At 43.8% G+C, this 21,377-nt stretch overlaps 1 protein-coding gene across 3 annotated transcripts in view; it reads right to left on the bottom strand.

Moving 5' to 3' along the window:
- coch (coagulation factor C homolog, cochlin (Limulus polyphemus)) overlaps nt 1–21,377 on the bottom strand; it is a 58,842-nt gene that overhangs the window by 8,225 nt on the left and 29,240 nt on the right. For 2 of the 3 annotated variants that reach the window (XM_028821933.2, XM_051920001.1), the window contains exons 4-9: nt 17,763–17,919; nt 12,518–12,651; nt 10,601–10,660; nt 9,161–9,202; nt 8,912–9,059; nt 162–265 (exon numbers count right to left, since the gene is read on the bottom strand). In XM_028821933.2, coding sequence (XP_028677766.2) covers nt 162–265; nt 8,912–9,059; nt 9,161–9,202; nt 10,601–10,660; nt 12,518–12,651; nt 17,763–17,919 — 645 coding nt within the window. The remainder of the gene's footprint in view (nt 1–161; nt 266–8,911; nt 9,060–9,160; nt 9,203–10,600; nt 10,661–12,517; nt 12,652–17,762; nt 17,920–21,377) is intronic. The other variant, XM_051920002.1, reaches the window with a different exon arrangement.

Consider the following 21,377-nt stretch of genomic DNA (forward strand, 5'->3'; position numbering starts at 1 on the left):
TCAAAACAGTGAAGTAATCACCACTATATTTTTCTATGTATTTACAGCAAAAGCCCCCACTGTGTAGCAAACTGAAAGCTCCTCTCTGATCTTCAGCTCTCCTCACCTTGTCACCCACCAGGCTTACTCCCATCCCCCACCATGTCCCAGGACCACTTCACCTGTGTTGGTGTTTCCTCCTCTGTACGCCATCTCCTTAACAGCGAAGATGACATCTTTGGGTTGGCTGAAGTTCTTCAGGTAGAATTCTGTCTTGGGAATCTCGCTGGCAAGAAGAAGAGCAGAGGAGGCACATGAAGTCAGATTAGTTTGGGATCATCTGAAGGTAAGTCCATCTGTCTGTGGCCGGTACTGTGCAGCTCATTAGTGATGGACCCCTAGACAAATTAATAGTTCTACCCTCTGTTTGTCTTTTTGACTTTTGTCCATTTTTCACACTAAACACGTCATTTCTACCCTCAGATCACATCGGGTCTGTTTGTCTGTTCGCCATTCATGCAAAATAAAAGCTGATTTTCACAAAATTTCACATGTAGATGGCCACTGGTCAAACTTAAGATTTTGACCACAGCACATTTCAAAATTTTCACTGGGATGGGGGTTTGTAATGGGGGCCACCCAAAAACAGCATTGTTTCACAAGAGCTGTGTTGATGTTAATGAAATTTTACACTTACAGTAAAGCGGAACCAACTTTAAATGTAACCGACATGGTGTTTCAAACAGGTAGGGGAGTTTGTAGATTTGGGTGCATCATTCCTAAACTACTGAGTCAAAGCTCATGGCGTTTTGTGTGCCTACGTTTTAGAACATTAGAACAATGTGGATGAGAACAGGCCATTCAGACCAACAAAACTCTGCAGTCCATCCACTTAATTCTTCTAAAATAACATCGTCGAGTTTTGAAGGTCCCTAAAGTCCTACTGTCTACCACACTACTTGATCACTTATTCCATGTGTCTGTGGTTCTCTCCCTAATGTTTCTGTGAAATTTTCCCTTCACAAGTTTCCAACTGTGTCCCCGTGTTCTTGATGAACTCATTTTAAAGTCACCGTCTCGATCCACTGCACTAATTCCCTTCATCATTTTAAACACTTCAGTCAGGTCTCCTCTTCATCTCTGTAAAGGATCAGCTCTTTTTAATCTTCACTCATAACTCATCCCCTGTAGCCCCCCATAATCAGCCTAGTCGCTCTTCTCTGGACCTTTTCCTGTGCTGCTATGTCCTTTTTGTGGCTTGGAGACCAAAACTACACACAGGACTCCAGATGAGGCCTCACCAGTGTTTTATAAAGCTTGAGCAGAACCTCCTTGGACTTGTACCCTCCCAGTTAATATTCAGATAATTAAAGACCCTCATAACTATAATATCCCCCTGTAAACTTGCCTTTTTGATATTACTAAAAAGATGTTTGTTGAAATGACTCTGCATTGGCTGGTCTGTAACACACTCCTAAAATAAGACCTCTTTCCCTGATGCTTTCCAGGCGAAGCCAGACGTCCTCACTAAGATGGGGTTCATCATCCAACTGAAGAGGACTTGCATTTAAATTTTGTTTGACATAAACAGCAACCCCACCTCTTTTTCTGTTCTGTCTATCCTTCCTCATAAATGTGTATCCCTCTACTCATCCCCATCTTTGTTATTTAGCCAGATTTCCATTATTGCTATAATTATTCTCATAATTTGCTCTGCTACATAGAGCTCTAACTCACTTACCTTATTTTTGATACTTCTAGCATTAAGGCAAGCTATTTTAATGTGTTACTCCTTCTACATTTAAACGTTGGGTTAGAATTTATTTTACTATGCATTTTTATTTCTACACCGTTGTTTGTTCCTTGATATATAGTTCTAAACCTTGCCTGTCTTAAACTCCTTGCCCCCGCACTTCCTGTTGGTACATTTCAATATCTCGACTTTCAGAAGTTCCTTTGTGAAATGAGATGTGATTGGCACTTTATCGTGCTAAAATGACCCAGCAGATGGCAATGAACTTGGCATCTCATTTAGGTTCAGCCCAACTCACCCTGAAGGCAACACTCCATGTCGGTGAATCAATGGAAACAATGGCGCATGGTGTGATGGGACACCAACACAAAACAAATCGCACTTCTCTTGAAAAGGGCCCTGTCTGCTTCCACAAAATTTTGTATTTACGTTCTTGTTTGAAAAATGTTAAATGTAGGCTTCATGGAGTTTCAACTTCATTTGGGAGCTTCAATGGGAGGACCAACACCATAAAAACTATGCGTTATTCCAGAACAGCGCAGAGGATGCATATACAGTAATAATTCCTTTTATTTATATAGCACCTTCCCCGTGCCCACAACACAGTATGTGACAGTTAACCCAACTTGGCATCTCAAAAGTTTCATCCAGAATAGAGAGAACAACACAAAAACGGTGCTTTTGCCCAGCTGACGCGTGTCACTCATGCGCTAGTCTTGAGGTAGACTGGGGGGACAGCTTTGGGTGAGACACACTTTCTAAACTCCCTCCCTCTTACAGCCGCAGAGTGCAGGTGGAGCCCTCCGAGGAGCCATGACGACACCTCCAGTCCAACCCAGAAGATCCACCTCGTGATCTTTCCACTTTTGTTCATTGGACTGCATCATGGGTGGCCAGGCTGCCCGTAGAAGCAATCAAAACCGGATTGGCGGAACGATCCTATATGGCCTTTTCTTTCGGTGTTTCCTTGAGTTTGTTACCATGAAACAGGAATCTCATTGAGGACACCATACTTTATCTTGTGCTCTTTCCTTTTGGTCCACACCTGCCACATCGATGTTTCAGATATTCAACTGGCTATCCATTTCATTAATGTAGGATTAAACCTCCGCTCTTGAACCCGCCCATGCAAAGAAGCAGCATTCACAGTCCTAATCGAGTGAGGATCAACGACAATTACGGAATCCAAATGCAAAAAGAACAAAATCTCGACTCATTCGGGTCAATAAATTAACAGAATTAATGCTGATAAAACATTTTACATTATTCTAAATATTTCATTTGCGTGTTTTTATTTTACTGTGTTTTTACTTTCAATCTGGATCTCAGAAGGGAAAGACGACTTTATGTGTTTTGTGTGATCAAAATGATTCTGCACCCGGGACAGCAGGCAGATACATTTATATAATAATACTGAGATGCATTTTAAGAGACATAAAATGTGGTCTGGGGTGTATGCAAAATAGACATGGAAAAGAATTCTGGGAAGATAAGAGTGTATATGCTTGTCAGAAGATGTGAGGCAGGGCCTTGTCACGTTTATAAACCAGCGTGTTTAACCTCCGTGAAGTGTGACTCGGTCTCAAAATTCTGTGTAATTACGGTGAAGCCTGCCATGGACTTGGGGTGACATCTAATGATCTGCTTTACATTTTTAAGCCTGAAGTTAACATTCTGTTGCCATCTAGCAAATGAAATAATATTGCACTGCAAAAAAAATCATACTGTATATTTCTGTGTTTTTTGCCACTCTATGGTAACTCATCAATATTCAAGAGTGGGCGGAGCCTTCAATGTGAACACACACATGTGAGACGTGATAAAGCCAGCTACAGAACAAAGTGAAATTAAACCATTAGCCGAATCGAGTGACAGTGATGATGATGATGTGAGCTGGATGTTGACATGGATTGTGAAACTGATGCATATGACAAAGGAAGACAGAACTGTCAGTGAATTTGATCTCGTGGAGCTTCAATGCAGTGCAAGCAGCTTTGTGGTGAAAAAAGAAAACGGTTGCAATCACGTGGAAGGACAAGAAAGTCGATAGCAAAGCACTTAACATAATAATGAAAGTGACTAAGCCACACACTGTGGTTGCCTACAATAACACAGTTGGTGCCATCGACTGTGTGAATCGGGCACTGACATTCTACCTTCTCAAATGCAAGAAACAGAAAAATATCGTAAGAAAAGTGCAAAAAAGAAACACGCAGCCACTGTCCAGACGTGGCGACCATCTCGAAACATGAGAGACACAAAGGACGAGTACTAAATCTGCATCAGTCCAACGGTGGACCCCAGACAGACTTTTTCTACTGTCTTGATTTCGATGTTTTGCTAATCACATTGTCTCGGACAGGAAGGGCCCTTACCTGACTGGATGTACTGGGAGAGAGTGCGTGTGCTCAGGGTGCTAGAGGGCAGCCCCCCTGGGTGGCTGAGGATTACCACAGGGCTTCAAGAGAGTTGGAGTTTGGGTTCAATGGGTGACACTAAGGGGGGTCACCTGAACCCTACAACATCGGGCTCCCATCTTACTCAGAAGTGCTTCTGGACCAATCTTACGGGACACCGGAATCACATCTGGGGATCACATAAAAGGAGCCAGAGGCCACTACTCCGGGAGTCAGAGTCGGGAGGAAGAGGGATGAAGGCAGAAGGACAGACAAAAAAAGAGAAGAAGAAAGAAGGAAAGCCATCATTGTGCAACATTTCAGTGGGCTTCTTAGTGCTTGTGTACCGTGCTGAGCAGGTGGGAAATGAGGGAAGCGTTTCCCACAGCCAAAATAAAAAAGCTGAAAACTGAACTTGTGTCCAATTCTGTCTGTGTGAGGTTTAGGGAGCCGCTGCACCCCCTGGTGGCCACAACACGTTTCTGGTAACCTTTTTTTCCTTGATAAAAAAATCAATGTTCTTGGCTCATTTTTTCTGGGGGTAAACGTAACACTAAGGAGGCTACTGAAGTAAATCCACTTCAAAGGCCCCCTGAGCATGGGAACTTACCATTTGCCAAATGGTGACAAATGCAGTGCATATGTCTCTGTTATATGCCATTTGGTAAGGGATTTGTAAAGTATGTGTTAATGTTTGTGATGTGCCATCTGTTGGAATGACAAATACAGTGCACTTTAGTCATACAAATGTTTATAATTCTATAATAATAATTCTTTGCATTTATATAGTGCTATTCTCACTACTCAACGCGCTCAGCAATAATAATAATAATAATTCTTTGCATTTATATAGCGCTTTTCTCACTACTCAAAGCGCTCAGCAATTGCAGGTTAAGGGCCTTGCTGAAGGGCTCAACAGAGCAGAGTCTCCTTTGGCATTTTACGGGATTCGAACCGGCAACCTTCCGATTGTCAGTGCAGATCCCTAGCCTCAGAGCCACCACTCCGCCTACGAGGTGCCATCTGTTGGAATGACATGCAATGCATATGTCTGTTATATGCCATTTGGTAATTGATTTGTAAAAGCAGTGTTAATGTTTGTGATGTGCCATTTGTTGGAATGACAAATACAGTGCACTTTATTCCTACAAATGTTTATGAGGTGCCATCTGTTGGAATGACAAATGCAATGCATATGTCTCTGTTATATGCCATTTGGTAAGGGATTTGTAAAGGATGTGTTAATGTTTGTGATGCACTATCTGTTGGAATGACCAATGCAATGCACTTTCTTCCTACAAATGTTTGTGGTGTACCATCTGTTGGAATGACAAAGACATAGTAACCGGATGGACTCACAAACACTTGGCCTTTTATTAAAATGGAATTTGGAGGTTTAATAAATCAATCGGAGTCTAAGTAGGAGCAAAGCCATTCTAGAGATATAGTTAGGAACAAAACTTTATCAGCATTTCTGCAGGCAGTCCATGAAATTGTTTCTCCTGGTCAGATAGAATGTAATAATGATAATGAAAAAAAGCAAGAAGATATAATAAAATGGAAAAGCAAGAATATAATAGATAAATAAAATATCCAGTGGATTCAGGAAGTCTTTGGACCCCTTCATTTTCTATGCACTTTATTGTGCTGTAGTTTTCATTTTTGATGGATAAATTTGTGACTTTTGCCCACCAATCTACACTCAATCACCCAGAATGACAAAGTGACAATGTGTTTTCAAAAATGTTACCAGATTTATGAAAAATGAAAAACTGAAATCTTTCAATCTTAGAAGTTTTCAGACCCTTTGCCGTGGCCCTCCAAATTTCAATCCGGTGTCTCCTGTTTGCTTTAATTCTCCTTTAGATGTTTCTAGAACTTGACTGGTGTCCACCTTTGGCAAACCGAACTGATGAAACATCATTGAGAGAGGCCAATGTGGACCTTTGCATAGAAGGTCCCCCAATTCACAGTGCATGTCAGGGCAAAAAAACGAACTACAAAGCTCTCTGTAGATCCCCACCATCAAACTGTGGTGTGACAAGGGGATCAAACCTCCTGTAAAGCTGTGAGTGTCCCCAGGAGCACAGTGGCCTCAAGAACTGTGAAATGGTAGAAATTTGGAATCTCACAACACTACGTAGAGTTGGCCAAACTGAGCAACTTGGCAAAAAGGGCTTTAGTCAGGGAGAAGATCGAGAACCCAATGGTCACTCGAGCAGAGCTTCAGAAGTCCTCTATTGAGATGGGAGAACTGGTGAGAAGGAGCAAATTATAGGAAAAAAGATCTAAATCTGTTAAGTAGTTCTGTAATGAAAAGACATACAGACAAACAAATGGGTCTAAAAAACTAAAAGTTCACACTCGGACCACGAAATTTTTAAAACTGTTTCTTAGCGAGCACCTATGGGCCAAGGGTAACATACATTCCAAATTTTAAGTCCCAAGTCCTCATGGTTTGGGAGATTTCGTGATGAGTGAGTCTGGCATTTGGCTTTTATATATCTATATATACAGTAGATTGAGGTAAACTGATGCACAAAAATGGCAAATCTATATCCAATTAAAATGAAATTAAGTACACAACAAAACGTGTAGAAAGTGAGGGGGTCTCAATATTTTCTGAATCCACTGTCCATAGAATAAGATGCCAGTGTAGATGACTCTGAGGACCTTCAACATCTGACTTGATCAATCGTTCTCCAGATTACTGTAAATAGATACAGAGGAGCCATGACGAGGAGGAGCATTGGGCCTTAACTGAGAAAAGCCGACGATTCAAGTGCAATGCTGCCATCTGGTGAATTTGAAAGGGCACTGCAGCTCAACGTGCACATTCTGATCAGTGAGCCTGCAGCAGGCGTTTGAACACGAAATGATTTGCTCATTTCTTTCAGAAGAGTTGCGTCTTTTTGAATATTTTCTTTGTCATATTATAAAATGTGATACATTATCTATCTATTATATAGTGCCTTTCATCTATCGATCTATCTATCTATTAAAAAGATAGATATGAAAGGAACTGTATATCTATCTATGTAATAGATAAATGAAAGGAACTATATATCTATGTAATAGATAAATAGATGAAAAGCACTATATAACAGATAGATCGATAGATGAAAGGCACTATATAATAGATAGTGCTTTTCATCTATCTATCTATTATATACTGCCTTTCATCTATCGATCTATCTGTTATATAGTGCTTTTCATCTATCTATCTATTAAAAAGATATATAGCTATGAAAGGAACTATATATCTATCTAATAGATAAATAGATAGATGAAAGGCACTATATAATAGATAGATGAAAAGCACTATCTATCTATTATATAGTGCCTTTCATCTGTCGATCTATCTATCTATATAGTGCCTTTCACATCTATCTATCATATAGTTCCTTTCATATCAATCTATCTATGATGTCGTGATTGAGGCTTGCGTGGCACAACCTTTGGCTGACAGTGACCTCCTCAAAGTTATCGGGGTCTTCGTCTTTCGTATGTCAAACTTCACAGGATAACTGATTGAGAATCTGACAAAGCAGAGACAGTAAAGCAGAGCAGTGCCATCACATGACCGCAGTATATGTGACTAGCTAATGATGTTATTAATGCTCATCGGTTCAAACTGTGCACATGCCCAATGCTGCCAGTAATGTGTAGATGTTGGCCAAAGTCCCTTTGACTTTTGGGACCCTCAACTTGACTTGGTGTTATTTTGGAGGGATTAGCTAAACAGGATGGGTGACCTTTGCTGGCCTGAATGGCCTACGCTTGTCAAAATGTTTTCTATTGTTCAAATGTCACACTCAATGCACTCATTGAACATGTGAAACCTGATGCTGTGATTGTCCAAAGACGTGTCATGCAGTGGATGATCTTCACACCACAACTACTTCTTAAGTGTCCACAGACATGACGCATGACGTAGCACACTTGCCAACAATGGACACGTACGCATCGGTGGAAATGGGAAGAGGGAGCGTCCTCCATGCTAGACAGTCACTTACAACTGGCGTCTAACATATGGAGAAGGGCAATGGCTGAATACAGAAAAGAGTTTTGTTTGGCCTGACGAAGAGGTGGAATTGTTATGGAGAGCAACACACGAGTAGAAGGCGAGCAAAGTGGCTGTTGAGAAAATGTAGAGAGCAGGAGCCAATCAGGGAATGGCGGACCACCGAGCGCGCGATTAGAGTTCATTTTCTCCCATCTACATCCCGTTTTCAGACGTCCCTGTTGTTCTGGGGTAGTGTGGACAAAAGGCGAAAACGGAGGCTAATGTGCGTGTTTTTAAACGAAAATGTACCCTAAGGGTCGTTGCTATAGCGCTGACCTTTCTGCCTTTGTGAATTCCTGGAGGCTGGTGGAGTTTTTGTGTTTTCATCTTCGTTTGCCTCTGTTGATGTTCATTGAGGTTCGTTTATTTTACGTCGGCTCTCCCTGATCTGCACTCCACTCTCCAGCATGTCCTGGTGCACTCAAGCTCAGGGAGGGTCAGCGCTTGAAGGTGTGAGAGGTCCGTCTGCTGGGTAACTTCACAGAAACGTTAAGAGGTGCCACAGACTCGCCACGTAGTGTGGTGGACAGTAGGACTTTAGGGACTTTCAAAACTCGACTTGATGTCGGGACCTCCCAGCAGCAGGCCAAAGGAGCGTCTGTTTTGGCGTTGCGGAGCTTAAAGACTTAAAGAAGTCCTCCAACTGGACTCTGCTCACCTCGTACGCTTTTATCGTAGAAAATGAAAGAAATAAAGTCATCTGACGGCAGACAGTACCTGGCCTGGACGACTCCCACGTGGGGCCCTTCTGGGCCGATGCCCAGCATCACGCACAGCTTGCTGATGAAGTTCTTCTGCAGGTTGAACCGCCGGCGTCCGATGTTGTAACTGCCGTCTAAGAGGAATGCAATGTCCACTTTGCAGTCTGTGGAAGAAACATGAAAACATGGAGTGGGGCCACGATGGCCCGGTGAGTGAGACTTTAAATGAGAAACAAACGGAGATAAATGGCGAGGCCTGGCATACCCTTGTTTCCATTCGGAGGTCTTTTCTCGCCCTTCTTTTTACCTAGAAAATAAAAAATAAAAAAACTGAACTGTGCGAATGTCAGGAGGGACGTGTCTACCGTTGATAGTGAGGAGCAAAACAGCCGAGTTTCTTTCCATGAAATCAGCTGTAACCCCCGTTTCACGTCACGGGTGATTTGTGTCATTTTGTGAAACACGAATCTCATTTTTGAAGTTGTTTGGGGTGAAAAGCAGAGACCATTACTCATCATGAGAAAGGTGCCCTATATATATATATATATATATATATATATATATATATATATACATATATATATATATATATATACATATACATATATATATAATGCATTATTATGACAGTTGTAATACGCATTATTTTTCATAGATTGTATTGTTTGGAATTTGGTTGGGATTGATTTGAATTTATTTGATGTTTTTCCTGTTTATAATTTACAGATCACGTGACCACCTTTGCCATACCTACGAATGCTGTGGTCCTGTGATACCCAAGTGGGTTGCCCACAGCTGGCGTACTCCTCCTTGACATTGATGATCGTAAACTGAGATGGACTGGTCAGTTAGGACACATAACAGCAAGAGCAGGTGCATCAAAAGTGCATTTTATTCGCAATCCAAGCCTTCAGATTTAAAGTGCAGTGCACTTTCTATAAATAAATAAATAAATAGATAATCCCAATAAATCTCCCTCGTCCCGTCGGCCAGAGACCACGTTGATGATGACTGACTGCCCAGCATGACGTCTTTTTTTGCTGCTAATCCTTGGTAAGCTTTTTAAGACTTTACTACGCTTTGCTCTCTGTTTATATTTTTTGATGTTATTTTCTTCTATTTTAATAAATACCGTATTGTTTTTAAATTTGTATACTTTGTCTTTAAATCGAAAATGATAGAAGTAATGAAGTAAATGCAGGTCACCTGGCGTAGGGGAATTCGCCATTTTCTTTGTCCTGCAGGGTTAGCAGGCTGAGGGAAGACGTTTCCAATGGAGAGCAACATGGCAGGAGATTGCTGGTTTATGGGTGGCAATAACCCAGTTGTGTCGGCCTTCACATGACTAAGTTAGTCTTGAGGACCAAAATATATCTGCCTTTAGGTTTGGGTGACATCCAGGGTCACTTGTGCGAGTCCTTATGAGGAGTGACGAGTAGTGCGGGCATCACACACGATCAGTGATGAAGCGGAGTCTGTCTGTGCGTCTTTCAATGTGTGCTAAGCTTAGCGATGTGAGAGGAGACCAATCCAGTAACGATCATGGTGAGCTCCACTCCTCCGATGATAAACACCTTATCTACAATGGGAACAATGGCTCTGCGTCAAACTGTGAATGGCCATTTGGGTGGGTTCAACTTAAAGATCTGTGAGCGTCACTCCAGAATGTCACACGCATAAAAAGAAGGCCACAAAGCACACACACCTGGCAACACAGTCGACTTGCCCTGACTGGAGACTTCCATGGGCTCTGAGGGAGCATCTGCTAAAAAAAAGAAGCAAGAAGCAACATGAGTAACTGTTTTCTCCAGATTTGTTCAAATCTTATCTAAAATGAATAAATAAAACAACAGAAACTGTCATGAAATGTCAGCAAAGCCTTTCAAACCTTGAGGTTCAACGAGGCAGTAATCTCTTAACTGGCACACAGAGCGCTCATTCAGCCATGTTGCAATGTCGGTGGTAACCTTGATGTAGCTGTGGCCTTGTGAACATGTTTTAATAGTAGTAGTGTAGTGGCGCCACCTAAAATTGCCCAAAACTCCCAGCAGCCCCAGCAGGATTTCACTAGTGATTCAGAGGGTGCAGGAGTTGCTGGGAAGAAGGTTACTCAAATGGGCTTTTTAAAAAGGAGCCAAGAAAATGCCGAGGGCGTTGCGATCATCAGTTTCTATTTTTTCTCTATGCATCAGACACACCATTGGGTTATTACAGATTCTTCTGGATGTACAGGTATGTGGTATCCAGTGGCTGCTCGTCTTGTTTAGATACATCTTTGTCTGGGGAGCGCTCTCCTTCATGTTAGATCTTCACACTGCAATGGGAACCTGGTAGGACAAAACTTTACGTGTTCTTCAGAGGGCCGTTTGATTCCACACTTCATCATCATCTGCTTCTGCTCTCCTGGACTGTGTTGGACTTGATGGTTAGTTTTTATTGTGTGCTGTATGTGAGTAATTATCACCATCGGGGAACTGGGGTGCGCTTTTGCATACGTGTTTTTATGTAATTTTGATATTTTCATTATTTGATTAATGTATTCTTTAGTTGTTGGTTCACTGGGCCACTTATCTGTGTGTGTGTGTGTGTGTGTGTGTGTGTGTGTGCTGGGTCTAAGCTGGGTGTGTTCCTGGGGTCTCCACAGTAAAATAAACAAATCACCATCTCTGGATCGCGACCACTCCAGTAGCAGTACTAGTAATATTGTAATGTGTAAAAACTACAGTGACATTTTTATTTGTATGTGTGATCACCATAACACACGTCATCACTCTCTGGTGTCATGTTTTTATAATGAAAATATGAAACAGTAATTTCTATTTTTGTGCTTTTCGTCTGTTTTTCGCAGTTTTATAATGTATAGCCGGGGTAGTCAACCTTTTTATACCTACCGCCCACTTTTGTATCTCCTGTTAGTAGTAAAATTTTCTAACCACCCACCGGTTCCACAGTAATGGTGATTTATAAAGTAGGGAAGTAACTTTACTTTATAAAATTTATAAAGCAGAGTTACAGCAAGTTAAAGCATATAATAATAATTACTTACCAAGTACTTTATGTCGGATTTTCGCTAAGTTTGGCAGAATAAATCTTTATAAAACAACTTACTATAGTTAAATTAGTCGATTAGTATGTAATCGCAGCGCCGTTAGGTTGCTCCGCTACCGCCCACCATGAAAGCTGGAACGCCCACTAGTGGGCAGTAGGGACCAGGTTGACTACCACTGATGTATAGCATCATTCATAGATGACATAACTGGAAAGCTGAATTTGTACTGAATCAGAGGACATAAAGCACTTGATGCTAGGATGAAATATCACTATGGGGTACTGCAAGGTGGATTTGTTGGGGTTTTGGTCAGAAAGGGTTAAGCACGTTGACCACTTCAGTGTCCCACCTCTTCTGTCAGGCCCTTCTACCTCCTTTGACGGAGCTCTCGGCACTCCCTTTGTGTTCTGATTGGCCAGCAAGTCAAGCACAGCCCTCAATGTGTCCCCTCTTACTGTGCGTCTATGGTATGCATACTGGAGTGCACATTATGATCTCGGTGGTCTTCAGGGATATCGGATTAATTAAGACATCTGACTGATTAATGCCAACACTTGGAAGAGCTGGACCTACTGGACACTGTGAAGGATGAAATCCATCTGGCGAGACTTTGGGACTTAATCCCATTCGCAAAGGAGCCGATGTAATTTTCTTGGCCGGGAAGTTTCTGCACTCTGATTGGTTCCCCAGACCTGCTGATCACACCTCTGGAAAGAGAAAAAAAGCAACAATAAGAAGAAGAAGAATCGCACACACGGATTGTTGAGCCCTTTGTCCTGGTCCCACTTCTGAACTTGAACACTTGTCCAGTCTGTCACGTATGGCAGTTCATTCATTTCTTATTCCGTCACTCAGATTGTGTTTTTGTTATTATTTCATTTCTTTAGGGGTGTGACAGTGCCATGATGGTTGGCACGGCTGTGTCACGACTCCAGTGTCCTGTTTAGAGTTTGCCTGTTTTTGCCCCCATGCCTGTGTAATGGCCAGTATGAGCTCCCCCCTTGCAGGTATTCAGCTTCACACGCCGGGGTCCTCACCGCCTGCCCACCGTGGGCAGTTTAAGGTTGGGCGCACCTGAAAGAAAATGCTGGCATTTCTAAATGAAGTGAGTAAGAGAAGGGGATCACGTATTTTAAGTAAATACGGCTTACTCATCGGAGTGAAGTCGACTGGCGTGCCTGAGCTCGGCACAAATGTTGGCCGTCTGTGGGGCTTAAGGGTGCAGCAGTGACAGGCAGATGTCACATTTTAAATAGGAAGTTGCCCGGGGTGTGTCATGGCATGAAGTGTGAACGTGCCAGCATCTACCTTGATAGTACAGTGGAGCAGACAGGGATGGCAGATTGGCCAGATAACATTCAAATTGTTCTTTATTCAGCTTCCAGTTAACTCAAAATGTCAAGTCAAGTTGGGGAGCATGCACTGGTACAATGCGTTGTCACACCCACTACACAATGAAACAACTCGCGATCCCGGTTGGCAACCCCCCAGTCAGACATGCGGTCCAGTCCCACTCTCCGGAAATGACCCTCTATCTGCTGTCGCCAGGTGTTACGTGGGCGACCCCTTGGCCTGGTCCAGCCACTCGGGTCCCCAACAATGAGGATCTTACGAGCTGATCACCCTCGGGGGAAACGCACCACATGGCCGTAGTGCCGTAACTGACGCTCCCTGCCAATACAGGTGTGGCACCCGGCCGGGATTCCTACCCAGCCGGGACGCCCGGGGAGACAGGAGGAGGGGCTCATGCCTCTTCCAGACCACGAGGGGGCGACCGCCCTGGTTGTATTGGGGGCCACGGGTACAGGGCTTAGAAGCTCAACTCTGTAGGGGCCCTGGACTCCAGCACTTCCTGGTGTGGCGGAAGAAGAGAGGGAACACCCGGAGTGCTTCCGGGGAGACAGCCGGCACTTCTGCCACACTGGGGCGTGTCGGGTGGAAGATTGCCGGTGCACACCTGGAGCACATCCGGGTACGGATAAAAGGAGCCGCCTCCCGTCATTCGAGTCTGGAGTCGGGTGGAAGAGGACAAGATAAGAGAGGAGGAGGCGGTCTGAAGGCATGCTGTGGCTTTGGCCTGGACTGTTGGGCTGATTGGTGCTGTGGCACTGGGTTTGTGCACTTATAGACATTGCGAATAGTGTAAATAAACGTGTGTTGGGATTGAAAATGGTGTCCGTCTATCTGTGTCCGGGCTGCTTCTCACAGCAGCTCATGTGCCTCATTCAGGACTCCACGAGCAACACAAAGTCAAACCAACGGTACCCAAGGATTTTCCGGGGAGACACACATGAAGGAGTCCAGTCTTCACCTCAGGTCACTGGATAGCGTCCATGTCTCGCAACCATATGGCTTCTAGGTTATGAGAATCCAAAATGCGGCTGCAAGAATTATTACAAGAACAAGAAAATACGAACGCATAACTCCAGTTCTAGAGTCGTTACACTGGCTCCCGGTTAAGTTTAGGGCAGATTTCAAAATCCTCCTTTTAACATAAAAAGCCTTAAATGGCCAACGTCCGGCTTACTTGTCTGAACTTCATGACTTACAAACCTGCGCGCACATTAAGATCTCGGCCTCCTTTGGATTCCAAGGATTAATAAAATTACAGTGGGAGGTCGAGCTTTTAGTTACAGGACCCCCTAAACTGTGGAGTGGTCTGCCTGCTACTTTAAGAGAAGACCCTTCAGTCTCAGCTTTTAAATCCCAGCTGAAGACTCGCACCTTCAGTTTAGCACACCCTGACTAGAGCTGCTGATGAACTGTACAGACTGTCATTAGCACTAAAACAGAAGTAATATGACAGTTCTAATTTGTTACTCACCCTCACCTGTTCTGTTTCTCTTCTGGGTACTCAAATGTGCCACTTGGTGCCACTGCCCACCTGCCTGCCTCAGGTAAAGTCATCTCTGATGGAGGATCACAGGAATCGTCGGGTAGAGGGGGTCCTTTCATTGGATTGGCTGGCCCAGAGCCGACTCAGCTGTGGAATGGCCAATAGGGGGAGGCAGCTTGATGGCCGAGGTCTCCAGGACTCTGAACAAATCCAAATCCTATTATGGGATGTCATCTCCTGTTGAATTCTGCTCTGTACTGTTTCTATTGTATTGAGGATGACTTGTGTTCTGTTCTGTGTGTTGTGTTGTGTTGTATTGACCCCCCTTTGCTTTGACACCCACTGCACGCCCACCCTACCTGGTAAGGGGTCTCTCTTTGAAGTGCCTTTCTTGAAGTTTCTTCCATTTTTTTTTCCCTACAAGAATTTTTTTTTGTCTTCTTAGAGAGTCGAGGCTGGGGGGCTGTCAAGTGGCAGGGTCTGTTAAAGGCCATTGCGGCCCTCCTTGTGTGATTTTGGACAATACAAATATGAACTGTATTGTATTGTATTGTATTGTATAATCTTGCTGGTTACATTTAAGAAGCAGCCGGCCAATAGGAGTCGCCATTGGACCTGAAGGTGGGGTAGCCATAGGTGTGATGACTTCTGGAGCCAGCAGGTGTTTTTGGTTCTTGACAGCTTTGTAAATATTTTTCGCACAGTTGAAGTCCGATGTTTCCATCCGCTTAGTTGAATTCTTTAACCCTCAGAGTATAAGCCCTCCACAGATTTTATAATAACTATCAATTTAGCATATTGTTTAAGACTTCTATTTTGCGCAGGGCAAAAGTCATTTTTTCCTACAATGTTCATGACACCTCAGCTTTACTGCGGACCACCAAAGATGCTGCACAAGTTGACAGTGCTGTCTGATTGTGAATGACAAACGTGTCACCTGAGAATGTCGTCACAGTGCTCTGCCTCGTCGTATTCTGTATTTACTGAGCTGTATACGTAGACCACAGGGCCTCTCTAAAGCTGGGGTGCTGCTGCCAGCACCAGTGCCACCATTAAGGTGAATTAGGCATTACCCTAGGGTGCGGATCATAAGGTGGGGCAGCCACACAGGTTACCTAGCGAACAGTCGGCTGGCACGCTAATAAACTTGGCCTAGGGGCTCAAAATAACAGGCACTGGATACCGCTGCTATACCAAGAAGTGATGCCACAGCTGCAATGACAGAAAGACGTAGAAATGAATCTTCACGCTTCACTGAAGTCGTGCCACTGAGCTCTGTAACTGACTGGCGGCAGCACCTGTCACCGTGTCATGGCTTTCCTTCACTTTCTCTTTTTGATTTGTCTCGTTTCCCTTGTCGGTTGCACCCCTGTCATTTAAAGTGCATAGACTAGAGGGAATTGGGGGGATTTTAAGAAGAAGCCATGAGTACACAGTGGTGGGCCTCTGTTTTTTGGGGACATGAAGCTTAAACTGTTATGGGGGTCCCTCTGTGAAACCAGCAAACCTCCGTGATCCTCTTCAGTGGGGTTGTCCTTGACAGATCATCTCCACTACGTCTCCAGTTTTGATTAGAATTGCTGTACTGAATGACACTCTGATTATTAATATTAAATGGACCTTCTCACACAGGAGAATTAAACTGCATGAGTAGGTGGCTGCAGCAACAAAATAAATCAAAAATTTTTATTGCTCTTCTGAGTTAAGCGAACATACAAACTGAAGACACACCTCATGTCGACCCCACCGTGCTACTTCTGTGTCTTATGGACTTCCTTTTCAATTCCCACCCCAGCATCCCAGTTGCTGCTTTAATCGAGTGGCAGATGGAGGTCCTCTACACACATCCCACCCCTTGGTACCCTGAACAGACCCATTTTGTGTGGCTTGTGGGATGCACTGCCTCGTGCTCATTTGCCAAATTGTTATAATATTCATTTTTTTAAACCCCCCCCCTCACACCTTCCCATACAGTCGACCCCCAAAATGTTTAAACAATGTGGACTGAAGCCCCTCTGGGATTAGCGGCCCTGAGGCTTAAGCTTCATTAGTTTCATTGTAGACCCGCCCCTGTGTGGGTGGAGCCTTCTCAGCGGCAGATGTCACTACGGGCTTTTTAACGAGTTGTCCCCAGATGTCCATTTACCCTTTGAGAATCACGTCTGACCCCACGAGACTAATGGGGTGGGGTAACTGTCAGTCAAAGTCAACTTCTCCAGTAGCCCGACTCCCCCGAGCCCTAAACATCCAGCTCCGCCCCTTTCTGCAGGCTGCAGTGAGGAGGTCAGTGTCTGGCAGCCTGCCCAGCTGGGTGATGCTGATCCGTGGGACGTAGCGAGGAGTTCAAGTGCCGCACTTCACTTGTCAGGTGCGTTGCTCGCGTTACACCGAGGAACAACCGAAAGGCGATTGGTTTGAGTGTGAAGCTGGAAGTGATTACGTTGGGTTATTAAACAGAAGCGGGGCGTCTTCTGAAGGTTTGCTTTGGTGACTGACGTTATTATTAACCTCCTCAGCGTTATGTTTACTCAGAGAGAAATGAATCAAAACTGTTGAATTTTTATTTTTGTTTCATATGTAAATACCAAAGTGTCAAAATAAATATAAAGCTACGTCGAGGGTCCACTGCTGTACTGGTACAGATTTAGCAAACGTCCTTCATGTGACATGTTCTGCAACTGTCACCAACGCACAGCCTGACGTCACAATCGGGACAGCAGACGTGAGGTTCTTTGCACACTTTTCTACCTTTTGTGTGTGTATTTGTTTATCTATTTGTGTTTTATTTATTTAAAGAGTTTCTGCACACAGCTCTGCCTATCTATCTATTATATAGCGCCTTTCATGCCTGAACGGTCCGCGCACTTCAACGCCCGCTCGCCCCAAATGTGACTCCGTTACTCGCAGGCGCTTCGCCGCGCAAGTTTAAGGCAGGCGCGTGCCCCCGAGCCCAGACGCGCGCTCTCGCGCACGCGCTCTTACCCGTGAAGGGCTGCTCCGCAGACGCTGGACACCGAGGCGTAGACGGACGTCCCAAAGATTGTGACCTGCCGCCGAGCGCAGTCCACGGGGCACAGGACCCACACCTTCTCATCCGTCAGGTCGGCTCCTCGGGTGATGCAGGATACGGGAATGGGAGCTGCGGAGAAATGAACACCGTCAGTGCGCGCCTCCCAGTAAGCAGCTGGTCTTTCATATCATCGTTAGAACTTTTATTGGCTACCTGAATGAAAACTCCAAAGTCCAAATATGGAATCGGGTAGCCAGCGGACCACTCAGAGGGCGCTCCGCACTAAAGCCATCCATGCAATAAATCAACAGTAATTAGGCAGTCAGTCAGACGGAAGAGGGTCGCGGGGGTCTGCTGGAGCCTATCCCAGCTAACATTGGGCGCCAGGCCATCGCAGATCATTAGAAAGTCATCACAAAAAGAAAACCTGACCAAGAGGCGTCCCTGTCTGTGTAGGGCGCTATATAAGCACAAAGCGGCATTGAATGAGATGTGGGCATCCAGCTATGAACAAGCAGCAGTTGGGATGTGGGATTCAACGGGACTTTTGTACCTCCATCGGGAGAGCTGCTCAGTGTTTCTATCCTAGGAGTGGTGTGTGTGTGTGTGTCTGGGGGGTCTTCAAAGATTCTGCTCATCTTAATTTTTTGCATGAAATTATCTGAGTTTTTTTTTTACCTAAAGTAACACACAAAGCACGTGTGCATACAGTTCTGCAGTGACTTACAACCTTGTGGATTTATATAGCGCCTTTTATCTTTCAGACCATCATGACATGTCACATATGCAGTGCTATAGAATTTCTGTAAGGTCTGTCTATATATGTGTCACTTATATAGCGCCCTTAACTATATATCTGATAGCATCTTCCACGGCAATATCAGGGTCGCTCTTATATAGCGGCTTCCACAAAAATGTCGTCTTTGGCAGGTGCGCTAACTCGGTCAGGATCGCACTAACCTCCGCCGTCCTGGAAGTGGACCGATGTGCTGCTTTGCACCCCTTCACCACTAGATGGCCCCATTGCTTACAAGTCTGCGGTATTTCACTACGACTTCCTCTTTGAGATCGCTAGTCAGGCACTTTATAGGGACAACGAAACTCCTGCAGCATTTCAAAAAATGGCGACGGCTGTCAGACTTTGCACAGGGAGTAGGACAGGTGTGACTTTTATAGCGCCTTTTTATTTCGTTAAACTGTTTTATCTTGGACCAAATCCCAGCAACATGGGCATAAGACGGGAACCAGCTGATGATTCACCAGTTCATCTCTAGCGACACACCCGCTCAGTCGTACACCACCAGTTTAGACTCACCAGTTAGTCTAAAGTGCACACCTGTGGAATGCGGAAGGAAAACCAGAAACCCCAGGCAGATATGTGGAAAATGTGCAGTCCCTACGCAGACAGGCACGGGGCTGGCATTCAAACCCGAGACCCCCCTGTGAAGCAGCAGCACTAATTACTTGATCTTCTATCGTTTTTATGACATGAGCACTGAGAGGTGAGGTGACTCGCTCAAGAAGTCAGTGATGAACCAAGCAGCCAGCAGTTCTTTGATTCTATATAGCGCCTTTCATGGTCAACACCAATGGAATTCTTTCCATATTTCTGTAACATCAGCTGCAGCAGGTTGTCTCGTGTCTGTTGGGTCTCACTGTGACTTAACAGGCTAACAAGCTGGACCGTGTCATGTCATGAAGCACCTTGCTTGCATGGGGAACGCCTTCCACTTACTCTGTACAGGCACTGTCACCTAACCTGGCTTTGCTTTCTAGTCCTCATGATGTGAGCTCTGGCAGGTCACACTGGGCATCAGAAGTGGGCACTGAGCGCAGCACTTCACTCCACGGCCATCGCAGCTTTTTTATTTCTGTGGCCTTGTAAAGCTCATGTTTGAGTGTGTCACACATACAACACCCTAACCTAAGGCTATTCATAGTGACCCCCTGCTCAGCTGGCTCTCCACCTCTCATATTCTCCCATAGGGTGACATGGTGGCACAGCAGTTAGCACCACCACCTCATGGATCCAGCCTCCTAGGGTTGAATCCTGCACCTGCTCACTGGTTGTGTCTTTTGCAGAGTGACTTTCATGAGGTCTTTGTCAGCCTATTCCTTATATTACAGCTTTTATATCTATTTGTTATATAGCGCCTTTGAGATCTTCTTGCTTGTTTTCTGTTTTTACTTTCACATTCCCAAAAATGGATCTTTCTTTATATTGTGCCCTGCTCTTTGTATCTGTCAGTCTTTCTATGATTGAACACCTTCCACATCGATCTCTTCTTTATATAGTGCCTTTCACGGTTTGTCTATCAATCACACCTTTCACATATTTTAGGTAGCGTCTTTCATGTTTATCTTTCTGTCTCTTTACATTGGGCCTTTCATTACTCATCTGTCTGTCTGTGTTCTCTATATAGTGCCTTTCATATCTGTGTATTATGTAGCACCATTCGCTGTCTGTCTGTCTGTGTTCTCTATATAGTGCCTTTCATATCTGTGTATTATGTAGCACCATTCGCTGTCTGTCTGTCTGTCTGTCTGTGCATGTCACGCAGAGTTTGTATGTTCAAGTGGAGTTTTAGTCCTGGTTCCCTGGTTTCGCCAAAAAGAGATCTGCCTATCAATTGATACATCTGTCACTCATATAGCGCCCTTCACTATCTACCTCGAAGTCTGTCATTGGGCACCGTCCACATCGCTCTCTTATACACGATGTCTCACTCGCGGTCTCTCGAAATGTCCAAGTGAAGTTTACACATCACCCCCTTTCTTTAATGACTCCTTCTCTTCTGCTTCTTTCATATCAGTTATACACTGCAGTGCCTTTTACATCTCCTTGGGTCTGTCCGAGGTTTCTGTTTTTAACTTACACATTCAGAAAAATGGATTTTTAAAAATGCAATACATGATGCTGCTGTACTGGGTACCTGTTAGTCGATCTCTTATATAGTGACATGTAAATGTGTATAAATACAAATAGATACTGTATCTACATACACTCTTTATCTCGAATACTGAGTTCCTTTCAAAATCGTCTAAGGACTTTCCATCTATTTATCTATCTTATATAGTGCCTTTCATTATCTATCTATCTGTCTATTATATAGTGCCTTTCATTATCTATCTATCTATCTATCTATCTATCTATCTATCTATCTATCTATCTATCTATCTATCTATCTATCTATCTATCATACAGTGCCTTTCATCCATCTATCTATCTATTATATAGTGCCTTTCATTATCTATCTATCTATCTATCTATCTATCTATCTATCTATCTATCTATCTATCTATCTATCTATCTATCATATAGTGCCTTTCACATCTATCTATCTATCTATCTATCTATCTATCTATCTATCTATCTATCTATCTATCTATCTATCATACAGTGCCTTTCATCCATCTATCTATCTATTATATAGTGCCTTTCATTATCTATCTATCTATCTATCTATCTATCTATCTATCTATCTATCTATCTATCTATCTATCTATCTATCTTACAGTGCCTTTCATCCATCTATCTATCTATCTTATATAGTGCCCTTCATCGATCTATCTATCCATCTATCTAT

Source organism: Erpetoichthys calabaricus, chromosome 16, assembly GCF_900747795.2.
Source record: "Erpetoichthys calabaricus chromosome 16, fErpCal1.3, whole genome shotgun sequence".
NCBI lineage: Eukaryota > Metazoa > Chordata > Cladistia > Polypteriformes > Polypteridae > Erpetoichthys > Erpetoichthys calabaricus.